Here is a 17,244-nt window from a genome sequence, read left to right as displayed (position 1 = left end):
AACAAACCAGCAATTATTTTAGTCTTCATCCCTGTTTATATTACTGCATCAGATGGTTGTGAATGATCTTTCAAAGATCCTTCAAAACCGTAAAAAAATCACAAGTCTCATGATTAATCGAAATGCGCGTAAGCTGACTCGGACACTTGAGTTATTAAAACAAACATAAAAATCACAAGCCTCTCGGAAGGAAACTTCGATGTCAAAAATCAGACAAATACTTTAAAAGGAAAAAGCGTTCAAGGATTTAAGCTGCCCTTGTGTTTTTCAGGCTAGATCAGACACCTCTATAATCTTCAAGATAAAACGGAAAAGTAGCTTCCTGTATTTCATCTGGGGAATACTTTGCTGTGTCCCATATCTCATCTCTTGCTTGTAAATTTGAAAATAAATAGGAGTCACATTTCACACCGATATCCAAACCAAACCAAACCGAGCCTTATGTCTTAATCACTTGGGGTCGGCTAAAATTACCAAATTGTCCGTGGGCATGGACACTTCCAACATTGTCCATGACTTTCAACAGCAATGTAATGTAGAATTTGCATAGAGCAGTCCAAATTTTGGACAACTCTAACTCTCTGAGGAAAACAGATGAGCAAACCGAGAAAACAGATTCGGTTAATTCTCCACCCGCTAAACTGACTTATGCCGTAGAAGTAGAGCCTTTGGCCACTCGGATTAGATTTTGTACGAGGAAGAAAAGGGAAAAGACACTCACAAAACCATTCAAGAGCATTTCCAGAAGCAGAAAGTTCAGACTGCAGAAAAATGACTGTTGAGGACATCTAATTCCAACTCTACCTACTGAATTTGCGTAGAAAGGTTAAGCCTCATCTGATTTCTCTACCAATCAACCTTTTCAATTCGCAATTCCGTCCAAAAGAGCAGAGCCGACTTCATATTCTCAACTAGTTTAAAGACTACCAGCAACCAAACGCATCACGCCAGCTCTGTCTAGCTGTTTTCTGCCTCTGTGTTGCGATCATTTCCATATGTTAGCTAAATATCGTGTCTAATCACTTCTTTGGTTTCACCTTTGCTACATTCGGATTGGTCCAAGCCACCATTGCTCAGATCACTCTTAGACCGGCCTTGAACATCCTCATCATCAGCTAAATTTCTGATTTCCTCCGTATCTTTGGTGTCGTCTAAATTATCCTTCTTCGCGGCTGGTTGCGAAAAGCCTACCATAGCTTCAGGTTCTGTCTGTTTATGGGATTTGCCTTCATCACTCTCCGTAGTACTTGAATCAGCTACCTCAACATTTTTTGGTTGTTGAGCAACATCCTCTGACCTCATCGCTCTTAGGGATTCACCTTCAGTTTCACCAACACTAGATCTTAAGTCCTCCTCAGCCACCATGACGTTGGCTACCAACTCATTCTCATTGGAAATATTGTTGGCCTCCTCAAAGGACCTCTTTCCAGGATCAACCTTAGCTGGTTCCTGTCCAGCAGCAAATAAGTTGCAGCATGAGACCGTTATCAATTCCAAATATTGAATGCAGCTTCACTATTTTAAATAAATCTAAGAGACGAGTTTAAAAATTAAGAAGAAGAAAAAGATCATTCACAGAATAAGCCATATTATTTCTTTACATAAAGGAGAAGACTTTCTGCAAGCAAGTTGCATGATAAAGCAACCATTCGTGCATCGGAATAGCAGGCAAGTGGTAGGCACCTTTTACTACATCGTTAGTGACGGGAGTTCAAACCTCACCAACAATAAATAACAACATTGACTTTCCCCGAGCCAAAAAACAAGCACACAATTCCTTGATCTCTCCCTTTATTTTATTTTTAAGTGCACATCTTAACTAGTTACAACCACATAGTACATACAAAACACCAGTGAATTAGAATTTTTGGTTGTCTCCTTTCCCTCTCCTATTGCAGCCAATGTTTCCGATTATTCTCTGTAAAAGTTGAGGAAGTATGCGCGATGGTAATGCTGTTATTCCTAACCTTATGAGAGAACCAATAACCCTTATTCTTTATTTCGAAAAATGGTGGGGGATTGTCGGAGATTTTCAAAATAACATTGGATTTTAGTTTGGAATTTTTGGAAAGGTACTGACAGATTTTAGTCACAACTCATGTGAAAAGGTGTAGCAACCTTTCACAAAAATCTCTCACTATCTTTCCAAAAATTCTTAACTAAAACTAAAATCCAATTTTATTTTGAAAATCTCCAACAATCCAATTGTGTATGTTCCACCTATAGAAAGAGGGAGAGGCGTCTACTAATAATCTGCTTTTTAACAGGAATATGTGAGGACCGAAAGCAGAAGATGCGCTATATCAAACATGAGAGAGAGAGAGAGAGAGAGAGAGAGAGAGAGAGAGAGACGCAGAAACACTAATAATAGGATGAAAATGGGAGGTATTCTGTGTTAGGACAAGAATTGCAGCTGGCCGTTGGACTCTGTGTTTTTTAGGCTGCCGAAAACTATTTTCAAAATACTAGTGTGATGCCGACGCGCGCGTCGGTTCGGTTAGTCATTATATGCCAATGTATTGTCTGATAAATAACACTTTCTTAATGTAAGGCTTTTGATATATTAGGCCTTGATCCAAATTGTAGAAACTGCAATGTTAGCTTCTGTTGAAATGGCTATAATTTTCCGAGGTATAAATCTTGTTGTTTTGTTCCAAAATGGAGAAGATTGGCTAAAAGTGGGAAATAAATGAATGTATTTGATATGAAGCTGGTTTTTATGGTCTACATATGCATTCTGCTATTTCATTCAAACGTATCACTTTCATTCCTTTCATAGAGATCATTTGCCCGCATATGGCTCCACAAATCTCTTCCTAGCAAACTGGATGACCGCTCGTACCGTGTCAAAAATATATTTATAAAACCTTGGAGTTAATTACTACTCCGTAGAACAGTGGTTAAAACCGAGTGTCGAATCCGCAGGGACAGTATGACTAAGTTACTATAATTTTAATTAACTTTTAGATTAATTCCGAAAGAAAAGATTGAATTGTTTGATTTGAGAAAATTGAATAGGGTAAGAGAACGACTAATTAATTGATTGAAAACTGGTGGAGGAAGGATCTAGGGTTTCAAATCCACTCTGACCGCGTAACAACGATATGCATAGGTTAGGTTTAACATTTGAATCATTAAAGACTATTGTTAGAGCTTGCAATCCCTTTCAATAATCGTCAAGAAGATAATCGGGTTATTAAAAGGCATAGACTATCCCATAGCACGGACCGTCTCTCAATAGCGCAGTTTGGCCACATAACGGCACGATCCTTCTTACGAGCATAATCTATCTCAGAACTCCAACCACAATCAATGAACACCATTGTTTAACTCCGTATTTGAAAACCGCGGATATAAATACGAAACAGATTGAAAGCATTAAAATCATTCCATAAAACTAAAACGAGTTTTAGTTAAACAATCGATCCGAATATTAAAATCTAAACCTGTACATATACAAAATTACTTGAATCGATGCTTCATCTTCCCCTGGATAATTGAGTTAGCCGGCCATGGAAGCCGGAGCCCTGATTTATGCGCAGCCCTGTTCGGAATAATTCGTGACACCCGTGATAGCTTGGGTCTCCTCCTTTTATACCCTACACTGACCGCCTTTCCCATAAGGAATGAAGAATCCTTTCCTCTGGCCTAACTCTCGGTCAATATTTCTAATACCATATTGCTTGGGCCCACCAGATAGTATTGTTTCTTGGCATAACAATTCTAGCAATAATAATTTCACTTCTAAGCCCTCGTGGATAACAGGAGCAAAATTCATAAGCCCAATTCTATTGCTATTTTATTTTCTCCACCAAATATGCCAGCCAATCTTCGCGGCAACATTCCGTAATCTATCTCAATTTGCACATTTTTGCACCCATCGGTCTTTAGGGCCTACAAACACCACAAAATGCTAAAATATATCAAGTAACAATGTAAAATGGACCGACAAAACGTAAATTAAGCAAATTAAATGGGTGTTTTTCAGCACCTATCACTGGACATAGTGGATCAATAACCACCTTTTTGCGAAACAACACCCCCTTTACCAGAACAATATTGTGAAAACACTTTCAAATAAAATGTTTAATCTTACCCAGAATAGGTGCTGACCATAGCTCTTTCCAATATATAATTCACATCTTCATATAAACCCAAGTGAGAGTTCAACCTTTTAAAAGTCATTCCCTCTACCAATTTTTTCATGTGGGGCTCATCACACTCATATTTGTGACACTATTTTTTTTTTCAGAAAAATGAGATTTTTCAGAAAAATGAGATTTCACCAAATCTCTTAATCGGTTAACTTTCTCAATTGTTGCAGATAGCTTTATTAAATTTAGGCCTCGTTCCCGCCAAATAATTACTTATTTTTTAAGAAGACAATTTCAAGCTAAAGAATGATGGGTTTATTGAAATCTAAAAATATGCAATATAGATCTTGTTTGAAAAATCTCATTGAAATCTTTAATACGGTGCCAAAAAAATCGAAAAATTATTTTTCATTTACATTATTTTTGAGTTTGAAAATGTGAAGTAAGTACTTATTTTTTAAGAAGGTGTTCTAGAACGGGCTCTTAGCACCACCCACCGATTAAACCTAGTGGCAGAGAAAAAATTAGCTTACATAAAATTTCAAACACAATTTTTTCTCTAAGTGTTGGAGGATTTATCTTATGCTTATAGAATAAGCCTAGATAGTTTCGTTTCTCCGGAGATTGAAGCTAACTACTTCATAACACTCACTAATCAAATTTAAGTATGAGTAACGATCTAGAGTTTTACTGATCAGCAATCATACTTTAGTACTCCCTCCGTCCCTTTTTTTGTGTCCAGTATTTCATTTTGGGCTGTCCCTTAATAAGTGTCCATTTTGTAAAGTTAGGGGGGTAAAAGTTGGTGCATTGTCCATTTTGTCCCTAAAAGTATATTTTATTTTGAAAAGTTAGTGAATAAAAGTGTAATAATGATGGGTAAGTAGGGAAAGTGGAGGAAAAAGTTGATGTGAAAGGTGTAATGATGATGTTTTTTTAATAAGTTGGAGTTACGAAGCAGGACACTAAAAAAGAGACGGAGGGAGTATATTTTTTCGTAAAACATATAAAATCAACCACTTGTTCTTTTAGCTTTTCAAATAAGCTCTCTTGCTAGCTATTAATTGAAGTTTTTGATTTATCGCTACCCAATCCACTAAAAAGAGAAGAACACACTTCATTAACAGCAACAAACTACGATTCATGGTCTATAATTTCCATTATAACAACCCAAATTCTCAAGTACCTCAATCTATCTAACCCTACCAAACCAAATCTTTTACAACAACTCAATATTCACAAATAAATAATTATTGAAAGCCATCAACCATTTCGTTAAATGTTTGCATAAAATTTCATATCCACCTTCACACACCTTTTCCAACCCATGTCTCTACTGGCCAAAGTGCATCCGGTTACCGTAACTCTTTCCTTCTCTTCTCCTATTCTTATTTACCTGTCACCATTTTTCCTTCTCTTACAATTGACACCCCCACATCTCTCTCCCTCTCACTCTCTCGCTTAATTTACATTTTCCTTTTATCTCTCTCTCAACCAAAACCACCCCACGACTTCCCTCCCCCGTGATCAAACATCTCCTGCTTCCTTCTATTAAATATGCAACGACCAATCACCAAATATTGATGTCTCCAATTGACACTTGTCCTCCCCAACTGTTTTTGTAATTCTTTGTGTGCTTTCATTCTTTTTCCCTCTTTCTTTTTGACTTTATGCCTCACATTTATAGATACAAACAAAACCCACATACTTTGCCTAATTTGCATGCACGTGTACCTTATTCTATCTTTTTCTTTTTTATATTACCTCAAACATATACATAAACCCACCAAACTCGTCATATCCACTCAAATCAGTAAAATACTTGGACGGGTATCACAATCTTCTGGGGCTGTGGAACCAGGCTATCCACTGCTTTAAACCTATTTGTATAGGGTCGTGCACAGATTTACGTTCAATAATCTCAAGCGTTTTCACTTTGACACGTCTTCGCTTGTGATCGCCTAGAGACCCTCTTCCATCAATAGGTACTCCCAACCCGTTAACCGCACGCCCTAGCATAGCCTTTGCTGCAGGAACATCCATAATAGATCCAGTGCGCTTGACAAGATCTCCTTCTTTAATAGCAGTATCACTACCAAATACAACAATCCCTACATTCTCATTCTCAAGGTTCAACGCTATTCCTTTCACACACCGTTGGCAAATTCCACCATTTCCCCGGCTTGAATCTCGTTCAATTCGTAAACACGTGCAATCCCATCTCCAACGGAGACCACTCGACCGATCTCATCAGCTCGAAAATTGGTGTAAAAGTTGGTAATTCAACTTTCTAATAAAGTCGTTAGTTCCGTGGCTCCCACATCGGCTAATAAATGGAAGTTGGTGTGGTTTATAATGAAACGTGAGTAGCTACTGTATAATCTGAGATTAATCTTTTATGGGCTCCCCAATCGGTGCGCTCGAGAGTCGCCACTCGGATTTTTGAGATGGATGATCTAAGAAACAGAGAGTTTGTTTTGAAAAGAAAGGCTTTTGATCTAGCGTAAACGTTGAGATTTTGGGCTCGGGAGCCACGTTACGAATGGAGAAGGTTTTGTTGAAAAGCACCCCACTCGCCCTGTAAAGACCGGTCTCTACTAAACATTTTTAATGGGGGATTTAATATCATTTGAAAAACTTAACTTTGATTAAAACAAATACGGGAAAGGGACATGGGGTTTAATATAACATATTGGCGTGCTTGTGGTGCGAACTGTGCAGTATGAAATGGATGAGCAATGTACAGAAAACGAAATAACAGCATTACAGCAATCTGTCAATATCATGTGAAACGCCGCACGACGACTCAGATATGTCGCACGGTGTGACTAAAACACCATGCGATGTACCTGTCCACACATTCTAGAATCAGTTCGCTTTTACAGACAAAACAAACCATAGGTCTGCAAAATAGTTTGTTATATTTTCTGAATCTCTGAAAAATGATTTACGAGACCCTTTTGTTCATTTTATCATGTAAAACAATGTTAAAAGCTTTTTGAAATGTTGAAAGATTTAATAAAGTCAAAAAAATGACTTTTAACATGAAACTTGACTCTGGAATGTACCCGTACGATCTTTAAACAACATTAGCCGAAGTAGGAAAAGAAAAAGAAAAAGAAAATAAAGTAATAATGAACAGTATTAAAAATAACGCGGCGCAGTGCAATACGCTATGCCGTGCCATGTTCTAAAGCACCGCACGATGTAGCGTATCCAGTGTAGAAACTATTTTTTTGTGCTTTTTAAATATAAAGCTCGTTCGAGGCTCAAACCCAGTATAGAAGGATAAACAGAAACGCCTTCTCAGTCTCCAGAATTTACACAAAAAAGATGGAACCTTTTATTTTGTGAACACAAACAAGTTGATGGGTACATATTTCAAAACAAGAAATCATATCGAGAAACGAAAACTATATGAAACAACAACATTAATTTCCAAACAGAGCCTTCGAGCCTTTCTGCAAGCAAGTTGCATGAAAAAGCTAGCACCTTTGTTCTCCACCGCCTTTAATCGTACGTAGTTTATTTGAGTCCGCATCTTGCCTCCTTTCCCTCTCCTATTGCAGCCAATTTGAAATGAAAAGTAATCAGTTAATTACGCATGCAGGATGGTAGTGCTATTATTCTGAACACGAATGCATGCGTAAGCGGCATGCTTTTGTGCGCCGAGTTCATTCTCTAATTTGGTACTACTTCCAAGCCATTTTCTAACAAAGGAAAAAAAAGGGAATCAAGAAAAGTCTTCTAGTGTCCGTATTCAAGTGGATCTGGGGATATGTTTTGAGAATACAAGGACTCAGCGCTACAAGACTATCATGCGTTCCTAGTCATGAGATTCAATAAACCAACTGCATGCCCTTGAGCTTTTCGGAAATCATACTTATCTTAAGACAAGACATGCTTATGCAGCAGATAACTTCCAAAATGATTACCCTCTTGTATATTACAAAGACTTGATGCAGGTGTCGAGCATGGATATGTGTCCGAGTGTGACATTCATTCAATTTCTTTGTGTTGGACACGGGGACGTAACAAATTCTTCATCTTTCACGGGTGTTTCTTTTGTTTTGTATGAGAAATGGCGCTTACAATGTCTTACTACATAGTTCACATAATATGCTTGCCTTTTGAACGTCCAACTTAGGAAACAAATATTGTACCCTCGCTTGAGAGAGAGTGTCCATCACCGGTACTTATTTCGAAGGCTCGATCTAACATATATGACCGTTAACGTAGAATTTCATGAACTTCTATACGGACATGTGGCAATAAGTAAAATGCAAACATTTAGAGTGGAGACTGGATTTTAGAGTTCTAGATTTGGATAATTCATAGCCTATCTCGGCCCTTCCTGGTTAAATTGAGGAACTAAAACCTTCATCCAAGCAATGCCTTGTCTGAGCGTAGTCAATTTGAGATCTTCATGTTTTTGCTTGTTAAGCCAAAGCCAAGAGGAAATAAAGGGTCATAGGAGTTCTCCCCATGACGCAGTGGAAGTTGATCGACACTTTTAAACCAAGTTATCGGAAGCCGCCCCTGGAACTCATAATCCCCTAAAATAACGTCTGTGATTCCGGCCCCTTCGCTCCCAGGTAACCAAGCAGCAACAAGAGCATCCACCTTTTCCAAAAGCGATGGCTCTATGACTAAAGGCCTTCCAGAGATGAGAATTGCCAATGTGGGAACTCTGTCAGCAACTGAGCTTATGATTTCAGACCCTCTGAAGGAAATTATGAGGTTTGGATCATCACCACCCCCTTCTACGTATGGAGGTTCACCCACAACTACAATGGCATAAGAGATATCTTGACCAGCAAAGGTGTCTGGTGACAGATTTTGCTCGAACACCACTTCCGTTTTGTCTCCGACTGCTTCTTTAACGGCATCCAGAATAGTCGTACCTAAATTGTTGGTGATACCATCAGTCCCATGTGCACTAGGATATACCAATATGGAAATCGATTGTACATACATGCAAAAATTTGCCATCTCTAATTTGTTATTCCAACAGAATTCTATTACAAAATCGGTCTGGAGTGCTTGGAACAGAATTAAATAATAAGATTCACACCAAATGGATTACACGAGATTACTTGCTTGTTACTTGAAAAAAAACACTGATCAATATTGAAAAATAAACAGATCAATACTGTGGGTGGTATCACCTTGCCTCTATTACTTGGTTAAGAATGCACTGTTCCATATACGCAGGTGATGATTTATGTCATTTTTACATTAGACAGATTTGACTAAGCACATTTCAATAACCTGCAAGCATGGAAGAGAAATGCTTTCTAAATGAACTAGAAACAGGAAGCAACACCAATTAACTTTGAACCACCAATATAGAAACGCAACATGCAGGTGGGCAGGTCTGAGAAAAGTTTATGCTGCTGCTTTCCACCTCTTTTTACTTCTTTTTTGCACTTAATAAGATCATCATGACCACTTACTGAAAATGTGTTCATAATCTATCAACCATTTATATTATGACGATAAGGATACTAATCACCATATCTGCCAATGGTAAGCACATACCAATGGTGGTTCTGCCACTGGTCCCAGCCCAAGTAATTGTCCACCCTCCACACTGATATCCAAGATCATCAGCATGAGTTCCGGCAACAAGAATCTTTCTAGGATTCCTATCTAATGGAAGAAGTGGTTTCTTTGGATCCTTTCCATTCTTCAGCAGTACCAAGGACTTGCGAACTGCTTCACGTGCTAGTTCTCTGTGAAGCTGAAAAACAATTATGGAGGACAATCTTTAGCTGAGAATAAAATCTAGTAGTCTATCAACTAACAACAGTTCGCAAAAATGCCTGAGAATAGAAGGAAACTAAGAAAATTGGATACTGATATAAACATCACAGAAAACCAGGTTACCCTGCCCCATGACCAAAATACGGAAAATAGCCTACTTCTTTGTGAGGTCACTAATCACATAATTCTGCAAGCTTACCTTGCAACCAACTGTGTCTAGCAAAGACCGCTCAGCCATGGGATATTCGAATAGACCAGCAACAAATTTCACCCTGAGAATTCTTTCAACAGCATCATCAACCCTGGCCATTGGTATCTCTCTCGATTCAACCAGAGACATTAAATCCGCTAGAAATACTTCATATTTGTAAGGCACCATTATCTGCATTTTTTGGCGTCAAATCATGATGTATGTGAAGGAGCTCTTAGTATATGCTGAACTAAAGTTTAATCAATACCATATCGACTCCTGCATTGACAGCAGATAAAATGGAAGCACGATAGTTTGAGCCATAAGGATCAGAAAGCCTCTCAAGTGCTTTCCAATCTGAAATCACAAAACCCTGCAGCAGATGTATTATACTGAGATAGATCTGCATGTAATGAACTCTGCCGTAGCAACAATTGCATTAGATGAACGCAGCTAACTGTATTTCGTTGTCTGAAAATGTAACCAAAAACAACTATCTAGAATTAAGAATAGTTGTATTTAAGTAATCAAGCAGGTATGTCTTACAGACTTGTAAAATGGAAAATGATGCATGATGGTAATCATTAAAATCAGATGCCAAAAATAGATACTTTGACACAGACAAAACTGAAAGAAAGGGCCATGCATGGATTCTTCTACTTATTACAAATGAGATCTTATTCTTATTTGATAAAGTTAGTTACCTTAAACTCAAGCTTATCTTTCAAAACTTGAGTTAGGAGAAATTTGTGAGAGTGCATTTTGTCGCCATTCCAGCTGGAGTATGACGCCATAACTGTGCACACTCCCTGAGAAATACAGTCCAGATAAGGTGCCATGTGGATCTTCTCCAAATCCTCATAAGACGTTAAGGTATTGCCCTCATTTATGCCCTTGTGAGTGCCTCCATCGCCAACAAAATGTTTGGCGCATGCTGCAACTTTATTTCTGGTCAAATAAGCCAATCAATGCAATCATCTTCCAATGGGTTTAAGTAAGCAATTCAGCAAACATAAGATATACGATTACGTCCAAATTGTGAGTGGGCATATAAGCTGGAATGTGCCAAACGAGATACTTATTGATGGATATCCAATGATCCAAGAAATAAAAGCAGGTCATCCAAAATTAAATTTCAGCCAAATTTTGAGGAAAAAGTGAGTTGGGAACGTTATTGTGCATCAGTTAAAAACCCCAAGTCTAGATGCCAATGACTTTTGTAGTTTGTATCAATCTTGCTAAGAAGCCTGTGAAGTGATCTTGAAAACAAAACTGATTTGCTTAAATGATAAGCGAATAACATTAAATTGAAGAGCAACGAGCTGAAACATGGGAGTACAGTGAATAGAAAGATAACTGATTGATTTTTCAGTACCTTCCATTAACAAAAGGGTAACCATTTGGATGTCCTTTGGGTGGTTGACCTTGCAAGCCTGATACAATGGAAGTCATCTTTCTAACAATGTCGACATCTTCACTATAAGACTCATAAGTTCTTCCCCATCTGGGATCTCTGGCTACCTGTCAATATATATGAAATGACTAAGTTGATAACTGTTATTGATGACAAAAGGAGGTATTGAACAAAAACTACAAGAAAAATAACAAATAATCTCCCCATGACAGCATAATCATTTAGCCCAGAAAAGATTTTTGAATGTAGTCTGATTCCATCTAATTCACAGGATTTCGTGTTATGGTTCCTACAGAACTCACAAGTTTAATGTTAAATCTATAATTCTTCCTAAGAATCAGTTCAGATGAAACCTTCATATTCCATGTAATGGGTGGTAAATATCTTCACCAAATGGCCTGAACTCCTATCTACTGGCATTCACATGGTTAGGGCAGCAATAAATCTTATAGAGGACTACATCACAACACCAGATCTAACATAATCTTAAATGTCATATAGTAAGCACTTAGCACACATACGCACGTAAAGTGATGGTATAGTCAACGAAGCAACTGATAAGACACTGCAGTATCTTATTGCATTCATATTTAATAAAATTTACTTAACAATCCATGATAAAAGCATCAACGAGTTGCTGATAAGACATTGTCGGACCCAAACAATTCCTGCATTAAACCCAGCATAGTGCATTAGGCCATCAAATCTGGACATAAAAAACATTAGTGTTAAGACTTGACTTCCATAAATGCCTATGAAATTTTACATAACCTACATGGGATCCCCGAAATTTTTTCAATTACTGTAATATTTTTTGAGGGACTAAATAGCGTCATCTTTAAAATTTGGAATATATGTAGATTAAGTCACTTCAGGTGAAAATACAAACATGCAAAAAGCCAGTATATTTTCTATAATTAGCTAGATACCATATCATTCCTCTGAATCAAGTCTTCTAAAGCTTATGACCTGGATGTGTGCATTAGGTTTCTTGACAGAGTTTTGCTTTGTCCACGTATGGAATCGCAAGTTCTGCAATAACCTAACTTTCACCAGAAATTGAGGACTAGAAATTAAGTCTACCATTTCAACTTGAACACATGTTACAAGCCAGCACAAACTCTTTTTTTTTTATTGGCAAAGCCAGCACAAACTCGTTAACTTTCAGAAAGATTGATCTATGAGCTTGAACATAAAGTTGGAAATTGCATTATTTTGTGATTTACTATTTGCTACTCACAGAAAACAACTGAACAGTTTCCTCTACCAAGGTTCATTTTACAATTACTAACTTATCTGCCTATCGGGAGTAATCAGTACTTGCGTCAGTGTAACCAAATTGAAACAAATTAAAGGCAAAATGATAATCAAGAGGAGTCTCACCCAAGAAACTAGAACCACTTACAGCAACACAGGGAGCGAAATCATAGTGAACGCCACTAGCCCTAACTTCAAGAGCAGTTGCCACACCAATTTTATACGCCAAATCTGCATCTCTGTTACACAATCTTCAACAGATTAGCGTCTTGTATCAATAATGTTTTGAACGATCCTAACAAACTCTAAGGGATACAAAGGCAGACAATCAAAAAAAAAATACACACAATCACCCAATACCACCATTGACATGGTTCACCCACTGTGATTATGCTTGTGATAGGTTCCCAAAATTAGTGCGCCACACTCCGATCCACAAACAATCAACTCTATTTTTTTTACTTTTGAATATCTTAGGATGACTGGACCAACTTATGTGCACATTGACTCATCCTTGCCATCTTCTGTGTCCTAAACCATCAATGACAAGTAAACTAGCAAAGGGTATATGGAACTAACCTGGTGGCTCCAAGGCCGATGTTGTGAGGAAATATTGTAGCACCATAGACATTGTTGTTGCCATGAACAGCGTCAATCCCATATATAATCGGAATTCCAAGCCGCGTCTCAAGTGCTGCCTTCTGGTATCCATCCACCATGTCCGCCCAATCTGATGACAGTGCCTTCTCGAATGGGATACTTCCACCACCACTCAGTACACTCCCTGTGCAAATACACTCAACAAAAGCAGCACATATACTATCCGATCAACTTCTGAATTCTGAAATTTATCGTCAAGAAAGTTGTACTTTGTGAGTTGATCTCGGTCCTATCCATCCCGCTAATCTCATAAAGATTCTTGATCGGAGTGAGGTGAGCTCACAGCCCACCAACTCAATCTTCAATTACAAAATTTTGCACTTGCAGTTTTTGTTTACATATTAACTGCATAAAGAGCACTCTTCTATCTACACTTATTTAATGCCCTGTCTCCATCTTCATGTATATATATTTTTTTTGTTTTGGTCAAGCGGAATTGCGGAAATAATCTTCATGTATATATGTGTACTTCCCTTTGTATTTTATTTTGATAACTCAGGTGCTTGGACCAGCTTATGCGCATCTCGACTCAGGCCCTCTCTACATTACAATGTAATCGCAAATCGCAATCAAGATGAATTCCATTCTGTTTCATCCTTAGTCACTAAGACCAGGTTTGCGCCTTTCTCTTTTGCATTATTTAACATAATATGAATTGCACTCGCAGTGCCTGTGCCCGGCATCTAGTAAATACATGCATGCATCGTAGATATATTGGTAACCAAGGAGTAGGCCAGCGATGGAATTGATAAATTAATCGAGATGCACCTAAATTGGTCCAGACATACATAGTTAGATACAGTGCCGGCCCCGACACTTGGGTTGTCCAAGCCCAACTTCATGCTTTGTTGCCCACCTTCTATTAAGTCATACAAAATAAAAAAAAATATACAAGTACAAAAAATAACATCAAATTTTTAATGTTCCTTTAGCTTAAATAACATCAAAAAAATCAACATCGTAATGTAACTCTCTAGTTATACTATAGTACTTTATAATTAGCACGATCCCATTCGAAGAAAATAACTTTTCCTTACATTTTTTGAAGCAAATTTGTCAATTCAGTTGTCATACTCTACTTATCCAAGAACTCGGGACCTATTCCGCTAATTTTTTATTATTTGACTTTTTGGGCTTTCTAATTCGGGACCTATTCCGCTAATTTTTTATTATTTGACTTTTTGGGCTTTTTAATTGATATATCATATATATGTGACGAAAATAGCCCATTTCGAAAAGCATAAAAAGTTTTAAAAAAAAACCCCAAATCTCAAAAAATGCTTTTAGTGAAACGGCGCCTCATTTTCAATTGAGATCATAGCCAAACTAATTAACCTCTCTTTCGAAATGGTTGTTCGAAGGTAAAAACAAAAATCGTGTTAATTAACTTAACTTTTTCTTTAATTAAATGTAAGAATAAATAAAAAAATTTCAACATAGTAATTTAGTAATATTATTTTCCTATTATTGTGGGGGGTCTGGGGGAGGAAAACAAAAAACAAAAAAAAAAAAAAGTAGAAAAGGAAAGAAGTGGTCCCAAGATTCAAACTTCGCTCCCACAGCCTTTCTAGCACATGCAGTGGCCGCTCCGCCAACCATTTCGTTTCTGCTGGTTAAGGGAAACTTTTTTATATTTATACCTAATTTAAATTTTTAATATTTTTCGGGAGTTGCCCAAGCCCGAGGGCTTGCGAGACTTACCCCGGGCCGGCCCTGGTTAGATACTATGTTAGAGAGGGAGAGAGAGAGAGAGAGACCGACCGATGAAGAATTTGCGGACGACGGAAGGAGTAGCGACGCTTCGCCCGATTTGAGCCATCTGGCCGATCTTCTCTTCCACGGTCATTCGAGAGATCAAATCTTTGATTCTAGCCTCCACGGGCTCGTTACGATTCTTGTAAATGCATGAATTCTCCATGCCTTGTTCCAGTTCCCCGGCCATTTTTTTGGGATTTTTTTTTTTACCAATAAAAAACCACTGGACTTGGACCAACAGTCGTCTCTGTAAGACTGTAACCTCAGATGGTCACATGAGGACGAGATTGCGTCTCTCGTTTATATATAAACAGCGGGAAGAAAATGAAAGTGTGGGACCCAGTAGCACTGTTTTTCTGTTTGGAGTTTAGTTTTTTTTTTGTTTGTCCTTAGAGATGACAAATACGTTTGGAGTTTAGTTGGTGCTGACGGTGTACCTGATATCTGATGTTCCTTTCGGGGTTTCCTTTCACTCCACCAATTATAGAGTAAATTAATTAAACGAGTATATAGTCCTAAAATTATCCTTAATTTGTTTTTAATAAAAAAACAAAAGATTCGGCTCCTGTCCCTCTCATGGGAGAAAATTGGACCGGTCTAGCCGCGGCTTTTTAGAGTTTCTTTGGGCAAATTGCTATTCCCCCCCCCCTGACACCCCACCCCCCCGGCCCCACACCAAAATTACCTCCTTGCCCTTACCCTTTTCCTTTTTGTTTTCTCTTTTTTTTACCCGGCCCCCCCCCAGCATTCCGTTTCTGTTTTCCTTTTTTTTTAAACCCGGCTGTTTTCGTTTTTTTTTTACCCGGGCCCCCCCCAGCATTCCGTTTCTGTTTTCCTTTTTTTTTAAACCCGGCCGTTTTCTTTTTTTTTTTACCCGCCCCCCCCCCCCCCCCCCCCCCAAACATTTCCTTTCTGTTTTCCTTTTTTTTAAAACCCGGCCGTTTTCTTTTTTTTTAAACCGGCCCCGGCCCCCCCAGCCTTCCCTTTTTGTTTTTACCCGGCCCCCCAGCCTTCTCTTTTTGTTTTTTTTTTTTTTATCAAACTCCAGCCTTTTCTTAAAACCCAGATTATCCCCCGGCCCCCCACCCAAAAAACATCCGGCCCCCCCTCCCTTCTTAAAACACCTTCACCTTTTAAATTTTATTTTTATTTAATAAATTTTATCGTATTTATTTAATTTCTATAAATACACCGGGTAAAAAATCATGTTTTTTTGATAATTTTATTTGAAATGTTTATAATGAATTTTTTGCTCTAAGACTTTTCAACAAACACCCTAAAACTCATTATTTAGTTTCAAGACTCTCTTAGGGTGTTCATTGAAAGGCTTTGGAGGCAAAAATTTATTACGACCATTTAGGATGAAATGATCAGAAAAATAACATCTTTGCACCAGTTCAAACAGATTGAAAGTTGAAACATTTATTTTTGTAACTATATTTTTATTAGACTTAAACCTAGAATTAGATTTCAACCATAGAGCAAATATGGGGGGGGGGGGCCGGCCATATGGAGTGAGGAGAGAGGTCCTCATTTTCCTATAAATAGAACTCTTTGTGAAACCATTCAATTCACACCTTGAATCTCTCCAACTTGTCTCTCTAGAAATTTTGTGTTTGCTCTTTGTTCTTACTTTGTTCTTGGTATTATTCAGTTTCTTCTTGAGTTCTTCAAGAAACTCAACCCAAGGCCGCCACTAAACCACCACCCGATCAGCTTCTCGATCCAAAAAATTTAGTAGTTTAGTCAATATTTATTTTCGAGAGGAAAAAAAAGTATTTTGTTTTCTCTTTCGAAGCTAACGTAAGCTTACCGTAAGAAGTCAGTTCGTTCGATAGCCACATTCATCTTCTGTAAGCTACCGTAACCTTCTATTATATTTTATTTTTGTGTTTAAAAATGCATATTAAGTTAAAATACTAAAGATAGCTAGCAAACTTATTCTACTAAAATTACTGGTCTAAAGCATAAGTGGTTTCCACTCCAAAGGTGTCCGTCCATGTGACACTATGCTTTATGATCGTTTTTACAATTGTGGAGTAACCCGAGGCTAACACCCTCGAAAGTTTGTCAACAAGTCTGGCTTCGTACCGACTAAGGAAGGAATG

The 17,244-nt window shown here is 37.9% G+C and overlaps 1 protein-coding gene across 4 annotated transcripts; it reads right to left on the bottom strand.

Moving 5' to 3' along the window:
- Positions 1-422: 422 nt before the first annotated feature.
- Positions 423-15,408, bottom strand: LOC131314348 (uncharacterized). 4 transcript variants are annotated; one of them, XR_009196345.1, is made up of 11 exons: positions 15,143-15,408; positions 13,301-13,505; positions 12,870-12,960; positions 11,426-11,571; positions 10,755-10,998; positions 10,319-10,423; positions 10,060-10,242; positions 9,636-9,837; positions 8,467-8,998; positions 7,586-7,651; positions 423-1,644 (listed from the first exon to the last, which is right to left on the bottom strand). XR_009196345.1 is itself a non-coding variant. In XM_058342920.1 (10 exons), the coding sequence occupies exons 1-9, from the start codon at positions 15,321-15,323 to the stop codon at positions 8,505-8,507; spliced, it is 1,851 nt and encodes a 616-aa protein (XP_058198903.1). In that variant the 5' UTR covers positions 15,324-15,408; the 3' UTR covers positions 7,524-7,651; positions 8,467-8,504. The 4 variants fall into 4 exon arrangements, 3 of the variants coding, with proteins under 3 accessions (XP_058198903.1, XP_058198904.1, XP_058198905.1); XM_058342920.1 differs by lacking the exon at positions 423-1,644 and having other exon boundaries at positions 7,524-7,651; XM_058342922.1 differs by lacking the exons at positions 423-1,644; positions 7,586-7,651 and adding an exon at positions 9,429-9,549 and having other exon boundaries at positions 8,832-8,998.
- Between the last annotated feature and the right edge of the window lie 1,836 nt (positions 15,409-17,244).

This window comes from Rhododendron vialii, chromosome 13a, assembly GCF_030253575.1.
Source record: "Rhododendron vialii isolate Sample 1 chromosome 13a, ASM3025357v1".
NCBI classification, from domain to species: Eukaryota; Viridiplantae; Streptophyta; class Magnoliopsida; order Ericales; family Ericaceae; genus Rhododendron; species Rhododendron vialii.
Note: the sequence above shows the minus strand (reverse complement) of the source record. Positions and strands in the feature narration are given on the sequence as shown.